Source organism: Coregonus lavaretus, assembly GCF_964263955.1.
Source record: "Coregonus lavaretus genome assembly, chromosome: 27".
Taxonomy (NCBI): Eukaryota; Metazoa; Chordata; class Actinopteri; order Salmoniformes; family Salmonidae; genus Coregonus; species Coregonus lavaretus.
The window spans coordinates 36653280-36672876 of NC_140014.1; the positions used below are offsets into that span (position 1 = coordinate 36653280).

At 45.4% G+C, this 19597-nt stretch overlaps 1 protein-coding gene across 1 annotated transcript in view; it reads right to left on the reverse strand.

Moving 5' to 3' along the window:
• The window catches only part of LOC311102518 (cysteine-rich protein 2-like), a 34082-nt gene extending 14845 nt beyond the window's left edge, over positions 1-19237 (reverse strand). The window contains exon 1 of the mRNA XM_084143881.1: positions 19088-19237. Within this exon, the coding sequence (XP_084000007.1) occupies positions 19088-19130 (43 nt within the window). The 5' untranslated portion in view covers positions 19131-19237. The remainder of the gene's footprint in view (positions 1-19087) is intronic.
• Between the last annotated feature and the right edge of the window lie 360 nt (positions 19238-19597).

Genomic DNA, 19597 nt, shown 5'->3' on the forward strand with positions numbered 1-19597 from the left:
GTTCCTGCTCCCCGCACCAAGCCTGTGGTGCGCGTCGTCAGTCCGGCACAGCCCGTGCCTGGGTCAGCTGCTCCACATCGGAGCCTAAGCAATCCGCTCCACCGATGTCCAGTCCAGCTCCAGCCAGCGGGGCCAGACCGGATCAGGGGCGCTACGGAGGGTGGTGGTCAAGCCCGGAGCCGGAACCGCCTCCGAGGAGGAATGCCCACCCGGCCCTCCCCTGTTTGGTTTATGTTTGGCGCGGTCGCAGTCCGCGCCTTTGGGGGGGGGGGGGGGTACTGTCACGCCCTGGCTCTGGGACTCTGTTATGTTGAGCCAGGGTGTGTAGTTTCTATGTATTTGTGTTCTAGGTTCGTTATCTAGCTCATGTGTTTCTGTGTTGGCCGGGGTGGTTCTCAATCAGAGGCAACAAGTGTCAGCTGTTGCTTGTTGTCTCTGATTGGGAACCATACTTAGGCAGCCTGTTTTCCACAGTGTTTTGTGGGATCTTGTTCCGTGTATGGTTTGTGTCTGTTACCTAGGACTTCACGTATCGTTTTGTTGTTTTGTTTCGTGTGGTGAATCAAATAAAAGTATGTTCACTCATCACGCTGCGCATTGGTCCACTTCCTCCAACGATCGTGACAGTAGGTAACAATTTCACAAGCATCATCTAATTTAATTCATAACAAAGCTTTTTCATTGTCAAAATAGGCCTATTTTTATTTGTATTTTTTATTAACACACTCAAGTAATCGAATACTAACGTCCGTTAGGATATCCGGATAACCGTGTCCATCCCTAACACACACACACACGGCAGAGTCGAGTAAAAATTCTACATTTTGAAAAGGCTCCATCTTGACCCGCTAATGAAAGGTCACCACCATCAACCCTGCCTCGTTATGGTAATAAGTGAACATACTAGCGTAAACAAACACACCGGAGCTCAGAGGGAAATCCTCAGGATATGCTAGTTAACAAGGTAAACACTGCTAAGGATGTTGAAAGTCCTAAAGGATAGCTGTGAGTTTGATGACAGCAGAACTGAAAATATTATGCTTAGCTCTAATGGGCTAGTGTTCCAAACAGCTTGATTACAGCTGCTTAATTATCAACACTAACGAGCCAGAAGCACCCAAACACCATAACTCCCACACACACGCGACGCGCACACATCACACACAGTCACTCAAACACACAGTCTCACACACACACACACACACTGTCTCACAGACGTACGTGCACGCACGCACACACACGCACAACCCAGGCCAAGTGGATGAGCTGAGCTTACCCTGGATCTCTGAGTCTGTTAAACAAAGTCTAAGAAGTCATCACAGACAAATAATTACTAGACTACACCGCCTTGAACAACATTGACACAGCTGAACTACATGCAACACTACTGCAGCAGGAACAGGAAGGAATGTCCAGTGGGATAGTGATACCCTCTTATGACATCACTCGATAACTGGATTACAATTTAACTCAAATCCAGTCAGCAGGAAGACAGCATATGACTGCCCTCTCATATCTGATGTGTGTGTGTGTGTTACTGTGTGTTACTGTGTTTCAATCTAGGCATCATGCATATAGTCCTACAGTAGCCCCATAGATTGCCAACAGCTCCAGCATTTCCACAGTCGGCTAGATGTGAGAACCGAATTCTACTAACTATAGCCCTCCATCACATTAAGTTATCTCTGTGAAATTAGCAAGGCGGTTAACCCCCAACAACAACTGCTCCCCGGGCGCCGATGACGTGGATGTCGATTAAGGCAGCCTCCCGCACCTCTCTGATTCAGAGGGGTTGGGTTAAATGCGGAAGACACATTTGGGTTGAATGCATTGAGTTGTGCAACTGACTAGTGATCCCGTTTCCCCTACCCCCTTTCATTATGGAGTTCATCTATCACTCAGGCTAGGCTACATTCTTTCCCACCAGCATCTGGAGAAGCTCTATTTAAAACACTACATGCCCTGGATGAAGAACATTCTTCTTGTGACAAATATTTAATTATTAGGTTACAATAAGGGACTCTACACTTGTAATATTGTCAGATTCTTGATAAAATCCATTTAAGTCTATTTCATTTATTTATTTGTTACGTTGATTTGGCAACAAAACATACATCTCAGAGTATGAGAACTGGTGCGTTGCACCAGATTTAGCTGGCAGCTAATACCAGTCCCCGCTATTCAGGAAGTAAACTGAAAATCATTTCAAATTTTCCTCAAAACAATTTTTATGGAATTGACCCCAATGCTGAATACAGAATATAAATTGTGTGTTTTTTGTTGAATGAACAGTATGATGCTATTTACATGTGTACAAGTGTACTGTAGGCTAAATAGTTCCAAATTACAGTTGGTTAGATTTCTACACAAGCCATCATTAATGTGGACCAGTCTGTTCTTCAGCCCTTCCATACTATAACCCCCCCTTTCCCTTCATGTCCCAACCCCCCCTTCCCTCTATCCCTCTCTCCCCCTTCCCTCTATCCCTCTCCCCCCCTTCCCTCTATCCCTCTCTCCCCCTTCCCTCTATCCCCCTCTCCCCCTTCCCTCTATCCCCCTCTCCCCCTTCCCTCTATCCCTCTCTCCCCCTTCCCTCCATCCCCCTCTCCTCTATCCTCTCCAGCTGAGTCCATGCAGGCGTTTGTAGTGTAGTGCTCTCCTTTGTACTATTCCAGCCCTCCTCTGATAACAGTCCTATTCCAGCCCTCCTCTGATAACAGTACTATTCCAGCCTTCCTCTGATAACAGTCCTATTCCAGCCCTCCTCTGATAACAGTCCTATTCCAGCCCTCCTCTGATAACAGTACTATTCCAGCCCTCCTCTGATAACAGTACTATTCCAGCCCTCCTCTGATAACAGTCCTATTCCAGCCCTCCTCTGATAACAGTCCTATTCCAGCCCTCCTCTGATAACAGTCCTATTCCAGCCCTCCTCTGATAACAGTCCTATTCCAGCCCTCCTCTGATAACAGTCCTATTCCAGCCCTCCTCTGATAACAGTCCTATTCCAGCCCTCCTCTGATAACAGTACTATTCCAGCCCTCCTCTGATAACAGTCCTATTCCAGCCCTCCTCTGATAACAGTACTATTCCAGCCCTCCTCTGATAACAGTACTATTCCAGCCCTCCTCTGATAACAGTACTATTCCAGCCCTCCTCTGATAACAGTCCTATTCCAGCCCTCCTCTGATAACAGTCCTATTCCAGCCCTCCTCTGATAACAGTCCTATTCCAGCCCTCCTCTGATAACAGTACTATTCCAGCCCTCCTCTGATAACAGTCCTATTCCAGCCCTCCTCTGATAACAGTACTATTCCAGCCCTCCTCTGATAACAGTACTATTCCAGCCCTCCTCTGATAACAGTCCTATTCCAGCCCTCCTCTGATAACAGTACTATTCCAGCCCTCCTCTGATAACAGTCCTATTCCAGCCCTCCTCTGATAACAGTACTATTCCAGCCCTCCTCTGATAACAGTACTATTCCAGCCCTCCTCTGATAACAGTACTATTCCAGCCCTCCTCTGATAAACGGCATGTCCCAGTACCCACCATGGACCTGACTCCTGAGGGCTGGGGGGGCTATAGGGTCGATGGCGTGTGTGCGTATGCATCCGACCTCCTCTCCCGCAGCAGACACGAAGGAACAACATTCAGCCTGTGTACCCTCTGCATCCTCTCTTCATTCTACTCTTTTAAATACACTGCCTGACTGATAGTAAAAAGAAATACACACCCTCGAGGCCAAATCACCTTTGCTGTGTTTAAGACAATGGCTATTCAACATTCACACAGTCCCATGGCAAAGGTTGGCATTGTAGCCTAAATCTACTGACATTCTTTACCTGACCCTGGCTTTGAATGTGGTTTGATTTAGTGAGGTACCAGTTACATCCAATTGAACACTAGGGTCAAAGTCACTCTCAGACTGTGTAGTCTACATATATTACATTACAACTGATTTCCAGCATCCAGCTCCCTAAAATCTGAATTTCTAATTATCCCCAAGACCATAGCCATTACAGTAATACTGTAGCTTAAAGCGTTATCTTTATTTTATGCCATCTGATTGGCTGGGTAGACAGGTCGTATATACAGTGGGGGAAAAAAGTATTTAGTCAGCCAACAATTGTGCAAGTTCTCCCACTTAAAAAGATGAGAGAGGCCTGTAATTTTCATCATAGGTACACGTCAACTATGACAGACAAATTGAGAAAAAAAAATCCAGAAAATCACATTGTAGGATTTTTTTATGAATTTATTTGCAAATTATGGTGGAAAATAAGTATTTGGTCACCTACAAACAAGCAAGATTTCTGGCTCTCACAGACCTGTAACTTCTTCTTTAAGAGGCTCCCCTGTCCTCCACTCGTTACCTGTATTAATGGCACCTGTTTGAACTTGTTATCAGTATAAAAGACACCTGTCCACAACCTCAAACAGTCACACTCCAAACTCCACTATGGCCAAGACCAAAGAGCTGTCAAAGGAACCAGAAACAAAATTGTAGACCTGCACCAGGCTGGGAAGACTGAATCTGCAATAGGTAAGCAGCTTGGTTTGAAGAAATCAACTGTGGGAGCAATTATTATGAAATGGAAGACATCCAAGACCACTGATAATCTCCCTCGATCTGGGGCTCCACGCAAGATCTCACCCCGTGGGGTCAAACTGATCACAAGAACGGTGAGCAAAAATCCCAGAACCACACGGGGGGACCTAGTGAATGACCTGCAGAGAGCTGGGACCAAAGTAACAAAGCCTACCATCAGTAACACACTACGCCGCCAGGGACTCAAATCCTGCAGTGCCAGATGTGTCCCCCTGCTTAAGCCAGTACATGTCCAGGCCCATCTGAAGTTTGCTAGAGTGCATTTGGATGATCCAGAAGAGGATTGGGAGAATGTCATATGGTCAGATGAAACCAAAATATAACTTTTTGGTAAAAACTCAACTTGTCGTGTTTGGAGGATAAAGAATGCTGAGTTGCATCCAAAGAACACCATACCTACTGTGAAGCATGGGGGTGGAAACATCATGCTTTGGGGCTGTTTTTCTGCAAAGGGACTAGGACGACTGATCCGTGTAAAGGAAAGAATGAATGGGGCCATGTATCGTGAGATTTTGAGTGAAAACCTCCTTCCATCAGCAAGGGCATTGAAGATGAAACATGGCTGGGTCTTTCAGCATGACAATGATCCCAAACACACCACCCGGGCAACGAAGGAGGTCGTTCAGGAGCTCAAACCAGCCAGGTCGTTCAGGAGCTCAAGCCAGCCAGGTCGTTAAGGAGCTCAAGCCAGCCAGGTCGTTCAGGAGCTCAAACCAGCCAGGTTGTTCAGGATTGACATTGAAATGGGACATCTATCCATGTCCTGAGGAAAATGCCTTCAAAACGTGGATGGTAGCTGACGGGAGAGGACGTGTTTTTCTCTGGCTGGAGGTAAGTAGGTAAGTAGGTAAGTAGGGGTAAGCTACATGTAGTGTTGAGTAAAGCTTAACCATGTATTAGATCGTAGGTAGGTAGTTAGCTGTAGTTAGGTATTGTATTTATTGTAGGTTAGTATTATTGTTGTTATTGTAGCTTTCCGTGGGTAATTTGTGGGTTAGTTTCGAGGCATGAGGCTAGCTAGCTAGCGGGTAGCTATTGGTAACGATTAGCAACGCTGGAGAGCTGGTTCCAACGGTAATGTACTCCTACCCAACGTTTAACTTTTGCTTAACCATGTATTAGATCGTAGGTAGGTAGCTAGCTGTAGTTAGGTATTGAATTTATTGTAGGTTAGTATTGTGGTTGTAGTAGCTTTCCATAGGTAATTGTGGACTAGTATCGAGGCACGAGGCTAGCTAGCTAGCGGGTAGCTATTGGTAACGATTAGCAACGCTGGAGAGCTGGTTCCAACGTTTAATTATTATTATTATTATTATTATTATTTTTTTTTTTGCTGCGTTGTGAAGGGAACTCGACACGGACTTGAATTGTCTGTTTGGTGTGCTGACACACTCTTGGCAGTTTGTTGTGGCCAGGTGTTGATGCTAAGTTGTGTGTTAATGGATGCTAGCTTGCAGGTTGGCTACGGCGTCATAGCTAGGCTTCGTGGGTTGTTGTGGGTAGTTACTGTGTCTTGGCAGTGTCCTCGGCCGTGCCAGCTGTAGCACGAAGCTAGCTAGCTAGCCGTTCTTCAAACAGAGTCGACACAGTGGCCATTGCTAGCTACCCAACATGACCATTTGGCTGTACTGTAGTAGCTAACCACAATTTACTTGTCCTAGCTAGCCAACGTCTAATCATTGCTGCGTCATATAAGGAACTTGACACAGACACGAATGATCTGTTTAGTGTGATATCACAATATTGGTGGTTTGTTGTGACCAAGTGTTGGCGCTAAACGGTGTGTTATTGTTATTGGATGCTAGTCTGCTAGTTGGCTATGGAGTCATAGTAGGCTAGCTGAACAAAGTGGGTTGAGTCTACTCCTTTAAACATTGAACCGCTGTGGTTCACAACAATTCTGATTTCCAAAGGCGGAAGTTGGGAGAGTTTTTGTTCGGGTGGTTCAGTGAAACAATTTTAGTTTCCGAGCTAGAAGATTTGGTGAGGGAGGCCCTGCTCTCTCCACTCCCAGATGCTTAGCCCATTTCATTCCGATCTCCTCTGCATTTTTGTAGCCATTTGCTACAGCCTGTCAACTATGCCTCTGCCTATCCCTGTTCTCTCCTCTCTGCACAGGCTACACAAACGCACCACACCGCGTGGCTGCTGCCTCTCCAATTTGGTGGTCCCTGCACGCACCACCCACGTGGAGTTCCAGGTCGCAGGCAGCCTCTGGAACTGCCGTTCTGCTGCCAACAAAGCTGACTTCATCCCAGCCTATGCCAACCTCCAGTCCCTCGACTTCCTGGCGCTGACGGAAACATGGATCACCACTGAAAACACCGCTACTCCTACTGCTCTCTCCTCGTCTGACCATGTGTTCTCGCATACCCCGAGAGCATCTGGTCAGAGGGGTGGTGGTACAGGAATCCTCATCTCTCCCAAGTGGACATTCTCAATTTTTCCCCTAACCCATCTGTCTATCTCCTCATTTGAATTCCATGCTGTCACAGTCACTAGCCCATTTAAGCTTAATATCCTTGTCATCTATCGCCCTCCAGGTTCCCTTGGAGAGTTCATCAATGAGCTTGACGCCTTGATAAGTTCCTTCCCTGAGGATGGCTCACCCCTCACAGTTTTGGGGGATTTCAACCTCCCTATGTCCACATTTGACTCATTTCTCTCTGCCTCCTTCTTTCCACTCCTCTCCTCTTTTGACCTCACCCTCTCACCGTCCCCCCCTACTCACAAGGCAGGCAATACGCTTGACCTCATCTTCACTAGATGCTGCTCCTCTACTAATCTCACTGCAACTCCCCTCCAAGTCTCCGACCACTACTTTGTTTCCTTTTCTCTCTCACTCTCCTCCCACACTACTCACTCTGCCCCTACACAGATGGTAATGCGCCGCCGCAACCTTCGCTCTCTCTCTCCCACTACTCTCTCCTCTTCCATCCTATCATCTCTTCCCTCTGCTCAATCCTTCTCCCTCCAATCTCCTGATTCTGCCTCCTCAACCCTCCTCTCCTCCCTTTCTGCATCCTTTGACTCTCTGTGTCCCCTATCCTCACGGCCGGCTCGGTCCTCCCCTCCAGCTCCGTGGCTTGATGACTCATTGCGAGCTCACAGAACAGAGCTCCGGGCAGCGGAGCGGAAATGGAAGAAAACTAAATCCCCTGCCGACCTGGCATCTTTTCACTCCCTCCTCTCTACATTTTCTTCATCTGTTTCTGCTGCTAAGGCCACCTTCTACCACTCTAAATTCCAAGCATCTGCCTCTAACCCTAGGAAGCTCTTTGCCACATTTTCCTCCCTCCTGAATCCTCCCCCCCCCCTCCCCCCCTCCTCTCTCTCTGTGGATGACTTCGTCAACCACTTTGAAAAGAAGGTTGACGACATCCGATCCTTGTTTGTTAAGCCTAATGACACTGCTGGTCCTGCTCACACTGCCCTACCCTATGCTTTGACTTCTTTCTCCCCTCTCTCTCCAGATAAGATCCTGCGACTTGTGACTGCAGGCCGCCCAACAACCTGCCCGCTTGACCCCATCCCCTCCTCCCTTCTCCAGACCATCTCCGGTGACCTTCTCCCCTACCTCACCTCGCTGATCAACTCATCCTTGACCGCTGGCCATGTCCCTTCCGTCTTCAAGAGAGCGAGAGTTACTCCCCTTCTCAAAAAACCAACACTCGACCCCACTGATGTCAACAACTACAGACCAGTATCCCTTCTTTCTTTTCTTTCCAAAACTATTGAGCGTGCCGTCTTTAGCCAACTCTCTTGCTATCTCTCTCAGAATGACCTTCTTGATCCAAACCAATCAGGTTTCAGGACTGGTCATTCAACTGAGACTGCTCTTCTCTGTGTCACAGAGACTCTCCGCACTGCTAAAGCTAACTCTCTCTCCTCTGCTCTTGTCCTTCTAGATCTGTCTGCTGCCTTTGATACTGTGAACCATCAGATCCTCCTCTCCACCCTCTCCGAAATGGGCATCTCCGGCGCGGCTCACTCCTGGATTGCGTCCTACCTGACCGGTCGCTCCTACCAAGTGGCGTGGCGGGAAGCTGTCTCCGCACCACGTGCTCTCACCACTGGTGTCCCCCAGGGATCGGTTTTGGGCCCTCTCCTTTTCTCCCTATACACCAAGTCACTTGGCTCTGTCATATCCTCACATGGCCTTTCCTATCATTGCTACGCTGACGATACACAACTAATCTTCTCCTTTCCCCCTTCTGATCACCAGGTGGCGAATCGCATCTCTGCATGTCTGGCAGACATATCAGTATGGATGACGGATCACCACCTCAAGCTGAACCCTGGCAAGACGGAGCTGCTCTTCCTCCCCGGGAAGGACTGCCCGTTCCATGATCTCGCCATCACGGTAGACAACTCCGCTGTGTCCTCCTCCCAGAGTGCGAAGAGCCTAGGCGTGACCCTGGACAACACCCTGTCGTTCTCCGCCAACATCAAGGCGGTGACCCGCTCCTGCAGGTTCATGCTCTACAACATTCGGAGAGTGCGACCCTGCCTTACACAGGAAGCGGCGCAGGTCCTGGTCCAGGCACTTGTCATCTCCCGTCTGGACTACTGCAACTCGCTGTTGGCTGGGCTCCCTGCCTGTGCCATTAAACCCCTACAACTCATCCAGAATGCCGCAGCCCGTCTGGTGTTCAACCTTCCCAAGTTCTCTCACGTCACCCCCCTCCTCCGCACACTCCACTGGCTTCCAATTGAAGCTCGCATCCGCTACAAGACCATGGTGCTTGCCTTTGGAGCAGTGAGGGGAACGGCACCCCTGTACCTTCAGGCTCTGATCAGTCCCTACACCCAAACGAGGACATTGCGTTCATCCACCTCTGGCCTGCTGGCTCCCCTTCCTCTGCGGAAGCACAGCTCCCCCTCAGCCCAGTCAAAACTGTTCGCTGCTCTGGCACCCCAATGGTGGAACAAGCTCCCTCACGACGCCAGGACAGCGGAGTCACTCACCACCTTCCGGAGACATTTGAAACCCCACCTCTTTAAGGAATACCTGGGATAGGCTAAAGTATTCCTTCTAACCCCCCCCCCCCCCCCCCCCAAATTGTAAAGTGGTTATCCCACTGGCTATAGGGTGAACGCACCAATTTGTGAGTCGCTCTGGCTAAGAGCGTCTGCTAAATGACGTTAATGTGCCCTTGAGCAAGGCACTTAACCCTAATTGCTCCTGTAAGTCGCTCTGGTTAAGAGCGTCTGCTAAATGACTAAAATGTAAATGTAAATGTAAGGAGTGGCTTCGTAAGAAGCATTTCAAGGTCGTGGAGTGGCCTAGCCAGTCTCCAGATCTCAACCCCATAGAAAATCTTTGGAGGGAGTTGAAAGTCCGTGTTGCCCAGCGACAGCCCCAAAACATCACTGCTCTAGAGGATATCTGCATGGAGGAATGGGCCAAAATAACAGCAACAGTGTGTGAAAACCTTGTGAAGACTTACAGAAAACGTTTGACCTGTGTCATTGCCAACAAAGGGTATATAACAAAGTATTGAGAAACTTTTGTTATTGACCAAATACTTATTTTCCACCATAATTTGCAAATAAATTCATTAAAAATCCTACAATGTGATTTTCTGGATTTTTTTTTCTCATTTTCTCTGTCATAGTTGACGTGTACCTATGATGAAAATTACAGGCCTCTCTCATCTTTTTAAGTGGGAGAACATGCACAATTGGTGGCTGACTAAATACTTTTTTCCCCCACTGTACAGCATATTGCTTCCACCCCTCTAATCCTCTCAGATATATTGAAGTGGCTCAACAGTAGGGGGTTGATTTGTGATTCAGCATTAGACGTGTCCCTCTGTAGGATGTGACTGGTGCAGCCTCTGGGACACGTGTTTTGGTCAGGACCAGCACCGCTTCCCTCAGGCTGGCTGATGCAACACAAGTGCAAAATAAACTTAGTCTGCATCCCAAATGGCACCCTATATTCCCTATGTAGTGCACTACTTTTGACCAGGATCCATAGGGACACAGCCTAACTTCCCCTGGCTTTGGAGGTCGCCTGTTGCCTCAGTCAAGGCCAGGTTTCCTCCCTCTCTCTCTCTCCATCCGTCCCCCTCTCTCTCTGCGCTCCCTCCGTGAATTTCGTGACCTCGTGATTTGGGCTTGCTGACGTAAATGTTCTCTCCAGGCTGCAGCCTGGAGCGCAGTGAAGCAGCTAAATAACGGTCTTCCTGTCTGGCTGACTGTACTGGTCAAGAGCAGAGCAGAGGACAGAGGAGCCTCAAACAAAGCACAATTTTTTTCTATAGACTCTCTGCCTTGCCTCGTTCACCTTTGCTCGCTCTCACCTCAGCCTCTCACCCTCAATCCTAACTCATGTGCAACCACTAACCAGCCAGGACTTTGTGTTCTGAACTGGAGGGTCTACATATGGGCCAACATGTCTCTTTTCCAGAGAACTACTGGGCTGGCATGTTACAATGGAATCAGGACTGTGTGACTGCTAACGGCACCCTATTCTTACAAGAGTCAGAGAGCAAACGTAGCTAGCTAAAACAATTCACCAACTAGGCCTAGATGTTTTGCCCATTTCATGCAGCCCTGCGTGGCACAGTGTGGAAATGATAATAAAAGTGTAGAAATTGATGAAAATGCAGGAGAATAAAAAATTGTTTGGAGTTGGATTGAACAGTATAAAACAATCAGAATGGAGAAGGCCCCGTTTGAAATCACTTATAATGTATGTGTTGCCACCCTAGGGTCATGAACTACTCATAAAGCATATTTAGAACTTTTATTATTCAAAAACATAAAATACCATCCCAAATGTGAAAAATATTGTGATATTTTGCCCATATCACCCAGCCTTATTACTGGCTAATGAAAACCCTGCTGTGTGTCCATAGGATAAAGGAGTGTTTACTGTACTGTGTGTCCATAGGATAAAGGAGTGTTTAGTGTACTGTGTGTCCATAGGATAAAGGAGTGTTTAGTGTACTGTGTGTCCATAGGATAAAGGAGTGTTTAGTGTACTGTGTGGGAAATAGGGTGTTCTTCTCTTCTGCCCTGACAGAGCCTGTCTAAGAGGAGGACTAAGGTATTCTAGAACCCTGAAAGCACACAGGTGTAGGTACTATACAGACAAAGACAGACAGAAAGAACCTTGTGTGTCTCGCTTTAAATAAAGACCCCCCCACCCCGCCTAACTCACTTAAATTCAGGAGAGGAATTCAAGGCCTGGCACTAGAAAGAGAAAGTAGGATAGAAAGAGAGAGCGAGAGAGAGAAATAAGATTCAACATAGAAGAGTTTCATGGCAGCACAACATCATTCTCTTCCTAGTTTGTTCACACTTACCATGCTGTGCACAAGAGATGCTGCCTGCCATTATATTGGTCCCCTTAGGCTAATTCGGGTTCAAGTTTGGTATACTGAGCTGTGCCACCACACAAACACACACACACACCCCTCCCTCTGGGTATCTGTCCTGGTCGCATATTAATCAATAGTCCCTGTGCATTTAATTTCCAATACAGATTCACATCTGTGAAGCTGCAGCAGTTGGAACACTAGAACTTTCATCTAACAGATGTGCAGCCATGCACTCTGGGAGTTAGAGTCCATGTCAATAACTGAAGGGGTCATTCTGCATGATTTCTCTGCCAACCCTTAGGCTTTATTTTGGATTTCATGAAATTAGCCTAAATCCATGAGAATCCTGAATATAGGTTAAACATCACCCTACTTTATATTATTTATTCTTTAATCCGGCACAGATTCTCTACATGGAATAGAAAGCTATGAATAAGTAGAGACAGGCTAAGCAGAGATTTAACATGAGAAATAAGATGATTGTAAAGTCTTTAAACACCTCTAATACAGTCAACATTTGCCTTAAGTTAGAGGTGACAAAATATCATCATCTGCTAACAGTAGCACAATAAAATAATACAACATTTCCTTTAGAAGCCAAAGTTTGCATTTCAGACAGTGACACCACCAAGGGTTTAAAATGATAGTCTCCAGAAAGAGAGGTAGGGATAAAACACCCAGTGTTCCAATATTGGGCGATGCTAGCTGCTGGAGGACTAGGATGCGTGCAGACAGGGCAGTTCCTTCTCTACAGATGGCAAAGGCAAACCATACTGGCAAACATAGCTCAAGCAATTTCTACATCAAATTCTAAAATTATTTTCAGATGCATTATTTTGCTTTGGCATAGCCATTCTCCATAGTAGGGGGCAAGGTGCATAGCGGTCCTGATCTATAAGGCGCATGTCAACCCCCATGCTGCTTGAATTCATGCAGCACATCCAGTAGCAACACTTTCTTCCAGCTAAAGGGAGTTAGGTCAGGTGGTTAAAGAGAGTTGTGTAGGTGGTATTGTAGCAAGGCAGGAAGCCCAGCTCCTTCATTCTAGAGTAGCATTCTAGAATTCCTGAGTGACATCACCCTGACGTTCCAAGTTCCGACTAAGCAGAGGGCAGCATAGCCAAGAACAGTACCAGACCTCGCCCAGACCAGACCTCATCACTTCCTGCACCAAAACTGTTATTACACCTAGTTACTCACTCACTCTCCAATAATCCATTACATTTACATTACATTTTAGTCATTTAGCAGACGCTCTTATCCAGAGCGACTTACAGTTAGTGATTACATATTTTTTTTTATACTGTCCCCCCGTGGGAATCGAACCCACAACCCTGGCGTTGCAAACCCTTATAATGCAGACAAACCCACAGTCTCTACCCTGACTGTTCTCTCAGGCCTAGCCCCTATAATCAACTAGGCTATTCCCATTAAAACTGTTACTATAGTTTTACTGTACAAAAATCTAAAACCAGCATGCAACAATTTAAAAGATTTTACTGAGTTACAGTTCATAGAAGGAAATCAGTCAATTGAAATAAATTCATTAGGCAGGGACACAGTCATGGGTGGGCCTTGGAGGGCATAGACCCACCCACTTGGGAGCCAGGTCCACCCACTGGGGAGCCAGGCCCAGCCAATCAGAATGAGTTTTTCCCCACAAAGCAACTTTATTACAGAAATAAATACTCCTTAGCTCCCCCCCTCCCCCTCCTCAGACGATCCCGCAGGTGAAGAAGCCGGATGTGGCGGTGACATGGTTACACGTGGTCTGCAGTTGTGAGGCTGGTTGGATGTACTGCCAAATTCTCTAAAACGAAGTTGGCAACAGCTCTGGCAACAGCTCTGTTGGACATTCCTGCTAATTGCACGCTCCATCAAAACTTGAGACATCTGTGGCGTTGTGTGACAAAACTGCACATTTTAGAGTGGCCTTTTATTATCCCCAGCACAAGGTGCACCTGTTTAATAATCATGCTGTTTAATCAGCTTCTTGATATGCCACACCTGTCAGGTGGATGGATTATCTTGGCAAAGGAGAAATGTGTATGGAAAATGTCTGGGATCTTTTTATTTCAGCTCATGAAAAATGGGACCAACACTTTACATGTTGCGTTTATATTTTTGTTCAGTATAGTTACTTACTTACTCACTCTCCAATCCTCCATTCGGACTCCAACACAAACCTCCTAGCCTAGTCGCTGTGCACAGTGACCCCAGCATCAACTGTACATTTTTACTATAGTTAGACCTAGTTACGCACTCACCCACTCACTGACCTGCTCTCAAATCCTGACTTCCTATGCAAACACAAACCCTGTAGTGTTGAAGTGTAGCACCCTCTATAGCAGGGGTCTCCAACAGGTTGATCGCGAGCTCTCGCAGCCCACCTATGAGTAGGTCGCCAAACAATTCTGAAAGTACATGCAATTTTCACGTGTTCCACCGCAAACTGTCATAAACAAATCTCACAAGTATCAGACACCGGAAACTCCCAGCTGCTATCTAATCAACGCAAGTTTGACATTATCCCACCCCTGGTTAGCCACTATTGGCTTAAAAAAGCCAAACTTAACACCATATCTGGCCATTAATTTCCAGCAATATTACCGCTGTATGTCTATGGAGGACTAAAAGTGCCACAATTAAATAAATAAATACACCATTAAATAATTACTTAAATGTGTCATTAATTAATTAAAATTAGAATTAAATACATAAATGTGTAATTAAATGTATCATTAATTAATTCAAATACCGATTCATTTTATGTAAAATACATATATAATTATTTCACTATTTACATTTACATTTCATGATCCTGCATTGCAGTGATTCATGAATTACTTAAAACTGTCAAACTGACCCATCAAAAGTTGGTAGGCGGAACCTAACGCCTGATTGGTTACCCTCTGCATCAAGCCAAGACAAATCAATTCCGGATAATGGATTGATGCAGAGCTACTGAACACATTCCAATACACTGGGTGGCGCTATTCACCTTCAATAAGTTCCTCTGCTTTACTAGCTACATGCTCTGGGTCAGCAGGTCCTGCTTCTACATCCTCTGCTAAGTTTAAAATGTCTCTAACCAACTCCCTGGAAAGTTCACGGAGATCCTCCATTGTCTCTATCCAGGTTGGCCTACTCTACTTCAGACCAAAGCAATGGATCAGACTAGATTCGCGTTAGCCCCGCCCACTGACTTTGATGGGTCAGTTTGACAGTTTTAAGTAATTCATGAATCACTGCAATGCAGGATCATGAAATGTAAATGTAAATAGTGAAATAATTATATATGTATTTTACATAAAATGAATCGGTATTTGAATTAATTAATGATACATTTAATTACACATTTATGTATTTAATTCTAATTTTAATTAATTAATGACACATTTAAGTAATTATTTAATGGTGTATTTATTTATTTAATTGTGGCACTTTTAGTCCTCCATATATGTCTGTGTGGTGCATGCATTTGTCTATCACTCCGTGTCCCAGTTAGCAACAAGCAATCGGCAGGCAGACGGCCCTTCAAAGTGATAATGGTGCGCCGTCAGTAAAGTGATAATGGTGCGCCGTCAGTAAAGTGATAATGGTTCACCGTCAGTAAAGTGATAATGGTTCACCGTCAGTAAAGTGATAATGGTTCACCGTCAGTAAAGTGATAATGGTGCGCCGTCAGTAAAGTGATAATGGTTCACCGTCAGTAAAGTGATAATGGTGCGCCGTCAGTAAAGTGATAATGGTGCGCCGTCAGTAGACTTGCTCATTACCCTTACTGGCGGGGCGCCAGCTTGTGGGTGCAAATTGCCCCATCAGAGATGCAAATCAACCCATCAGAGATGCAAATCAACCCATCAGAGATACAAATCACGTCATAAGCGGCAAACTCTGTTCACCCGCTGGTGGTAGGACTTGATAGCCATCTGCATTAGGAAGGCGTATCATAGCAAGGGGCACACTTTTTTTTTTGCGTGCTGGGGTGTAGCCAGTTTGATGTGATAACCGTCTTGTGGGTTGACAGAAATACTTTTCCAAAACCTTCTCAATTAAATTTTAAATGTAGGCTTACCTGGCAGAAGTATATCATGAGGAAGTATATCATTTGTATCTATTATTTGTTATTTGCTAACTTTGCCACGAAATGAGCAGCAGCAATACAGAACCATCGCTAGACCGGTACATTAGCGTCACATTCCTCACTCGCTAGACCGGTACATTAGCGTCACATTCCTCACTAAAGGGGAATTAAAGGGAAAATACACTCAAATCTAAATTTGTTAATTTTCGTCCAGACCTTTAAAAAAAATGGTCTCCTGATGTGATTTTAGCATTGACATGGACTCAGAACATCCAATTTCATTGTTTCTCTATGAACAATTGTAATTGTGAGAGTGAAAAACAAACAAAAATCTAAAACCAGGAAAAATACAACTGAGAAAACATCACAGATTTTATAGGGCCCCCCCTTAGAATAGTTTATTAAACATTATTTTACTAGGTATATTGACAGAAAACATAGTGCACTACTTTCTCTTGTAGACTAAGGACCCGGGGAAGGGTTGCAGGGGAAAGAAGAGAAGAATGTGCCTATTTGAAAGCTAGAAAAAAAATTGTAGCTTGTGCCATGTTTAATTTTTTAAAAGTAGCTTTCATGCTAGAAAAAGTTGGAGACCCCTGCTCTCTAGCCATCGTGGGTATTATCTGACCCTGCTGGTCATCTATGAAGGTTTGAACATCCTGAAACCCGGTACCGCCAGAAGAGGACTGGCCAAACCTCAGAGCCTGGTTCCTCTCTAGGTTTCTTCCTTCAAGGGAGTTTTCCTAGCCACTGTGCTTCTACATCTGCATTGCTTGCTGTTTGGGGTTTTAGGCTGGGTATCTGTTAAGAACATTGTGACAACTGCTGATGTAAAAAGAGCTTTATAAAATACATTTGATTGATTGATTTTGACCTAGGCTTGTCACTGTCTGTGGTCAGTTACAGCTACTGTTCCCCAGCATCAACTGTTCCCAGCAGCCCCAGCATCAACCCCATACTGCACTACAGATAAATATGCGTGCCCCAGGCAGCACTCCACCCAACTGTGATGTGAACACTTCACCCCACCCCACCACACGCAGTCGCAGTAAAACATTTCTTCAATCAGGCTGTTTCCCTCCCTCTGTGCGCACACGTCTGTGTGTTACCTCCCTGTGTGTTACATAAAAATGAATAAATAAATGAGGGGCAATGACATGACTCACCAACGAACGGCTAACCTTATAAACGAGGCAGTGTTATACAGTATGTCATATAATGGTATTTGGTGCTCATCTGAAATCGTATTTGCCTGCTGTACGCTTCCAATTGCCTGACTTGAGGGACTCTGGCATTGGCCCATAGGATGAGCAGAAGCTGAGATGTGCACAGGCTGTTTTGCTGTTATAATATAACAGATGCTTCCACTCCCTTAATTGATTTGGACCCCATGGAAGCTTCATGTGCTGTGTTAGGTGGTGATGTGTATGTGTGTGAGTGACTGAGTGGATAGTTCGAGACAGGATGAGAACTGGCCAGGAATAACTGTTTGTTCCATGCTGACAGCAAAACAACACACACGGATACACATGCACGCACAGACACACACACACACACACACACACAAACAGTACACACAGCAATATATAAATTATATATATTTTTACCTTTATTTAACTAGGCAAGTCAGTTAAGAACAAATTCTTATTTACAATGACGGCCTACCCTGGCCAAACCCTCCCCTAACCCGAATGATCAGGTGAATGCTTTTATCATGCCATCAACTTATATATGACACGTGTGTGTGTGTGTCCGTGTGTGTTTATAAATCACAGCTCTACACTGCCCAAGTTGATGTTTGGTATCTTTGTTTGTGATCTGGGCATATGGTTGAGATAGAACAGCAGGTTTGGAACTGACACAGTTTGACCAGAACATAAGGCTACACTGCCTCCCTTCATATTGAGCATTTGGCATTATCACACACTAGGCAATGACTGAGTAAGCAAGGACTGACTGTGCAGCAACCTCCAAAGCCAACTGCCATAGACATATATATCCCAAGCACAACACATTTACTAGGCTATGTCATAGATCAGTGTCAGAGATTAATCCAATATTTTAGGAATTTTAAATCATTTTAATGGATACATACAGGGTAAATGTTCCACATATTTGCAAGGATGTTTTTGTGAGATTTAATGGATGTTTTTCAGGCACTAGTCTTATCCTCTATTGTTACTAAAGTAATTACACTGCAAAGTATTGGTCCACTAAAACGGTTGTTCTAAAAATGGGTAACCCTTATTTCAGGAATGTTAGGAACGTGACAGGCTGAATACTAGAGCACCATAAGGGTTTAGAAAAATAATCTAATTGAGTACATTTACAAATCCAAAGTAACTTAATTTATTTAATAAATTAGCTATTAAAAACAACAGCTATAATGCAGACTTACTACTGCTTATAAATGCTGGTCCTCCTTGATAATACATTTAAACTTTTAGCTAGCTTTTGTAAACAATGGAACATTGTGGCAATTTGTACCCACACATTTCGTAATTTCGGGTATGGATATTTTCTACATAATTCTTTGTATAAAACACAGCTTAAACTAGCTAAAACGGGGGTAAAGCCAATAACAACTTGGCTAGCCTAGCTGTAGCAGGTTGCACTGACTCTTCGCAGTGGTCTGAGTGGCGCATTGGTCTAAGGCACTGCATTGCAGTGCTAACTGTGCCACTAGAGATCCTGGTTCGAATCCAGGCTCTGTCGCAGCCGGCCGCGACCGGGAGACTCATGGGCGGCGCACAATTGGCCCAGCGTCTTCCAGGGTAGGGTAGGGAATGGCCGGCAGGGATGTAGCTCAGTTGATAGAGCATGGCGTTTGCAACGCCAGGGTTGTGGGTTCGATTCCCACGGGGGGCCATTATATATAAAACATATAAAAATAGGTGTTCACTAACTGTAAGTCGCTCTGGATAAGAGCGTCTGCTAAATGACTAAAAATGTAAATGTGAAAATAATTTCCCACGGGTGTTTTTTCGCTAATAAATCTAAGCTAACCATGTGCACCAGAAACTAACGCTAGATAAGAGTCAGAAAATGAAGTTACTTACCAAAATACACTGTCTTGTCACACTTGGGACACTTTGAAGCCATGTTGCGATGGTTCTATCGACGAAAGATCAGAGAAAGTGGTCTGTTTACAAAGTGAAGTTCTGTGTCCACGTTCTCTTTCTATCTCATTCAAGCGCAAGTGCTGCTCTGTTCCATGAAGCCGAGAGCATCTCTTTCACATCACCGCGCATCATTTGCATAAACCCCGCCTCTTGCGCCTCGTGGTCCCTCTTTGGTCCGGCTCACCGTCAGTCACAGACCGGGCGGGAGACCAGGAGCGCCTCGCGGGCAGTGATGTCTACGGACTCGAATTCAGACGGGAGCACTCCGTCGTTCCACATAACACCCACTTTCTACTTTCCTTTTCCCTTTCCATTTTTCCACCCGGCGAGTAGGCAGTGTTTGATTTAACCACAATGCGCTCTTTCACTGGAGATGAATAGCTTTTGACAGATGTTGAAATTTGAAATCAGTGTGCTGGCAGAATGAATGAATGAATGGATGTTCAT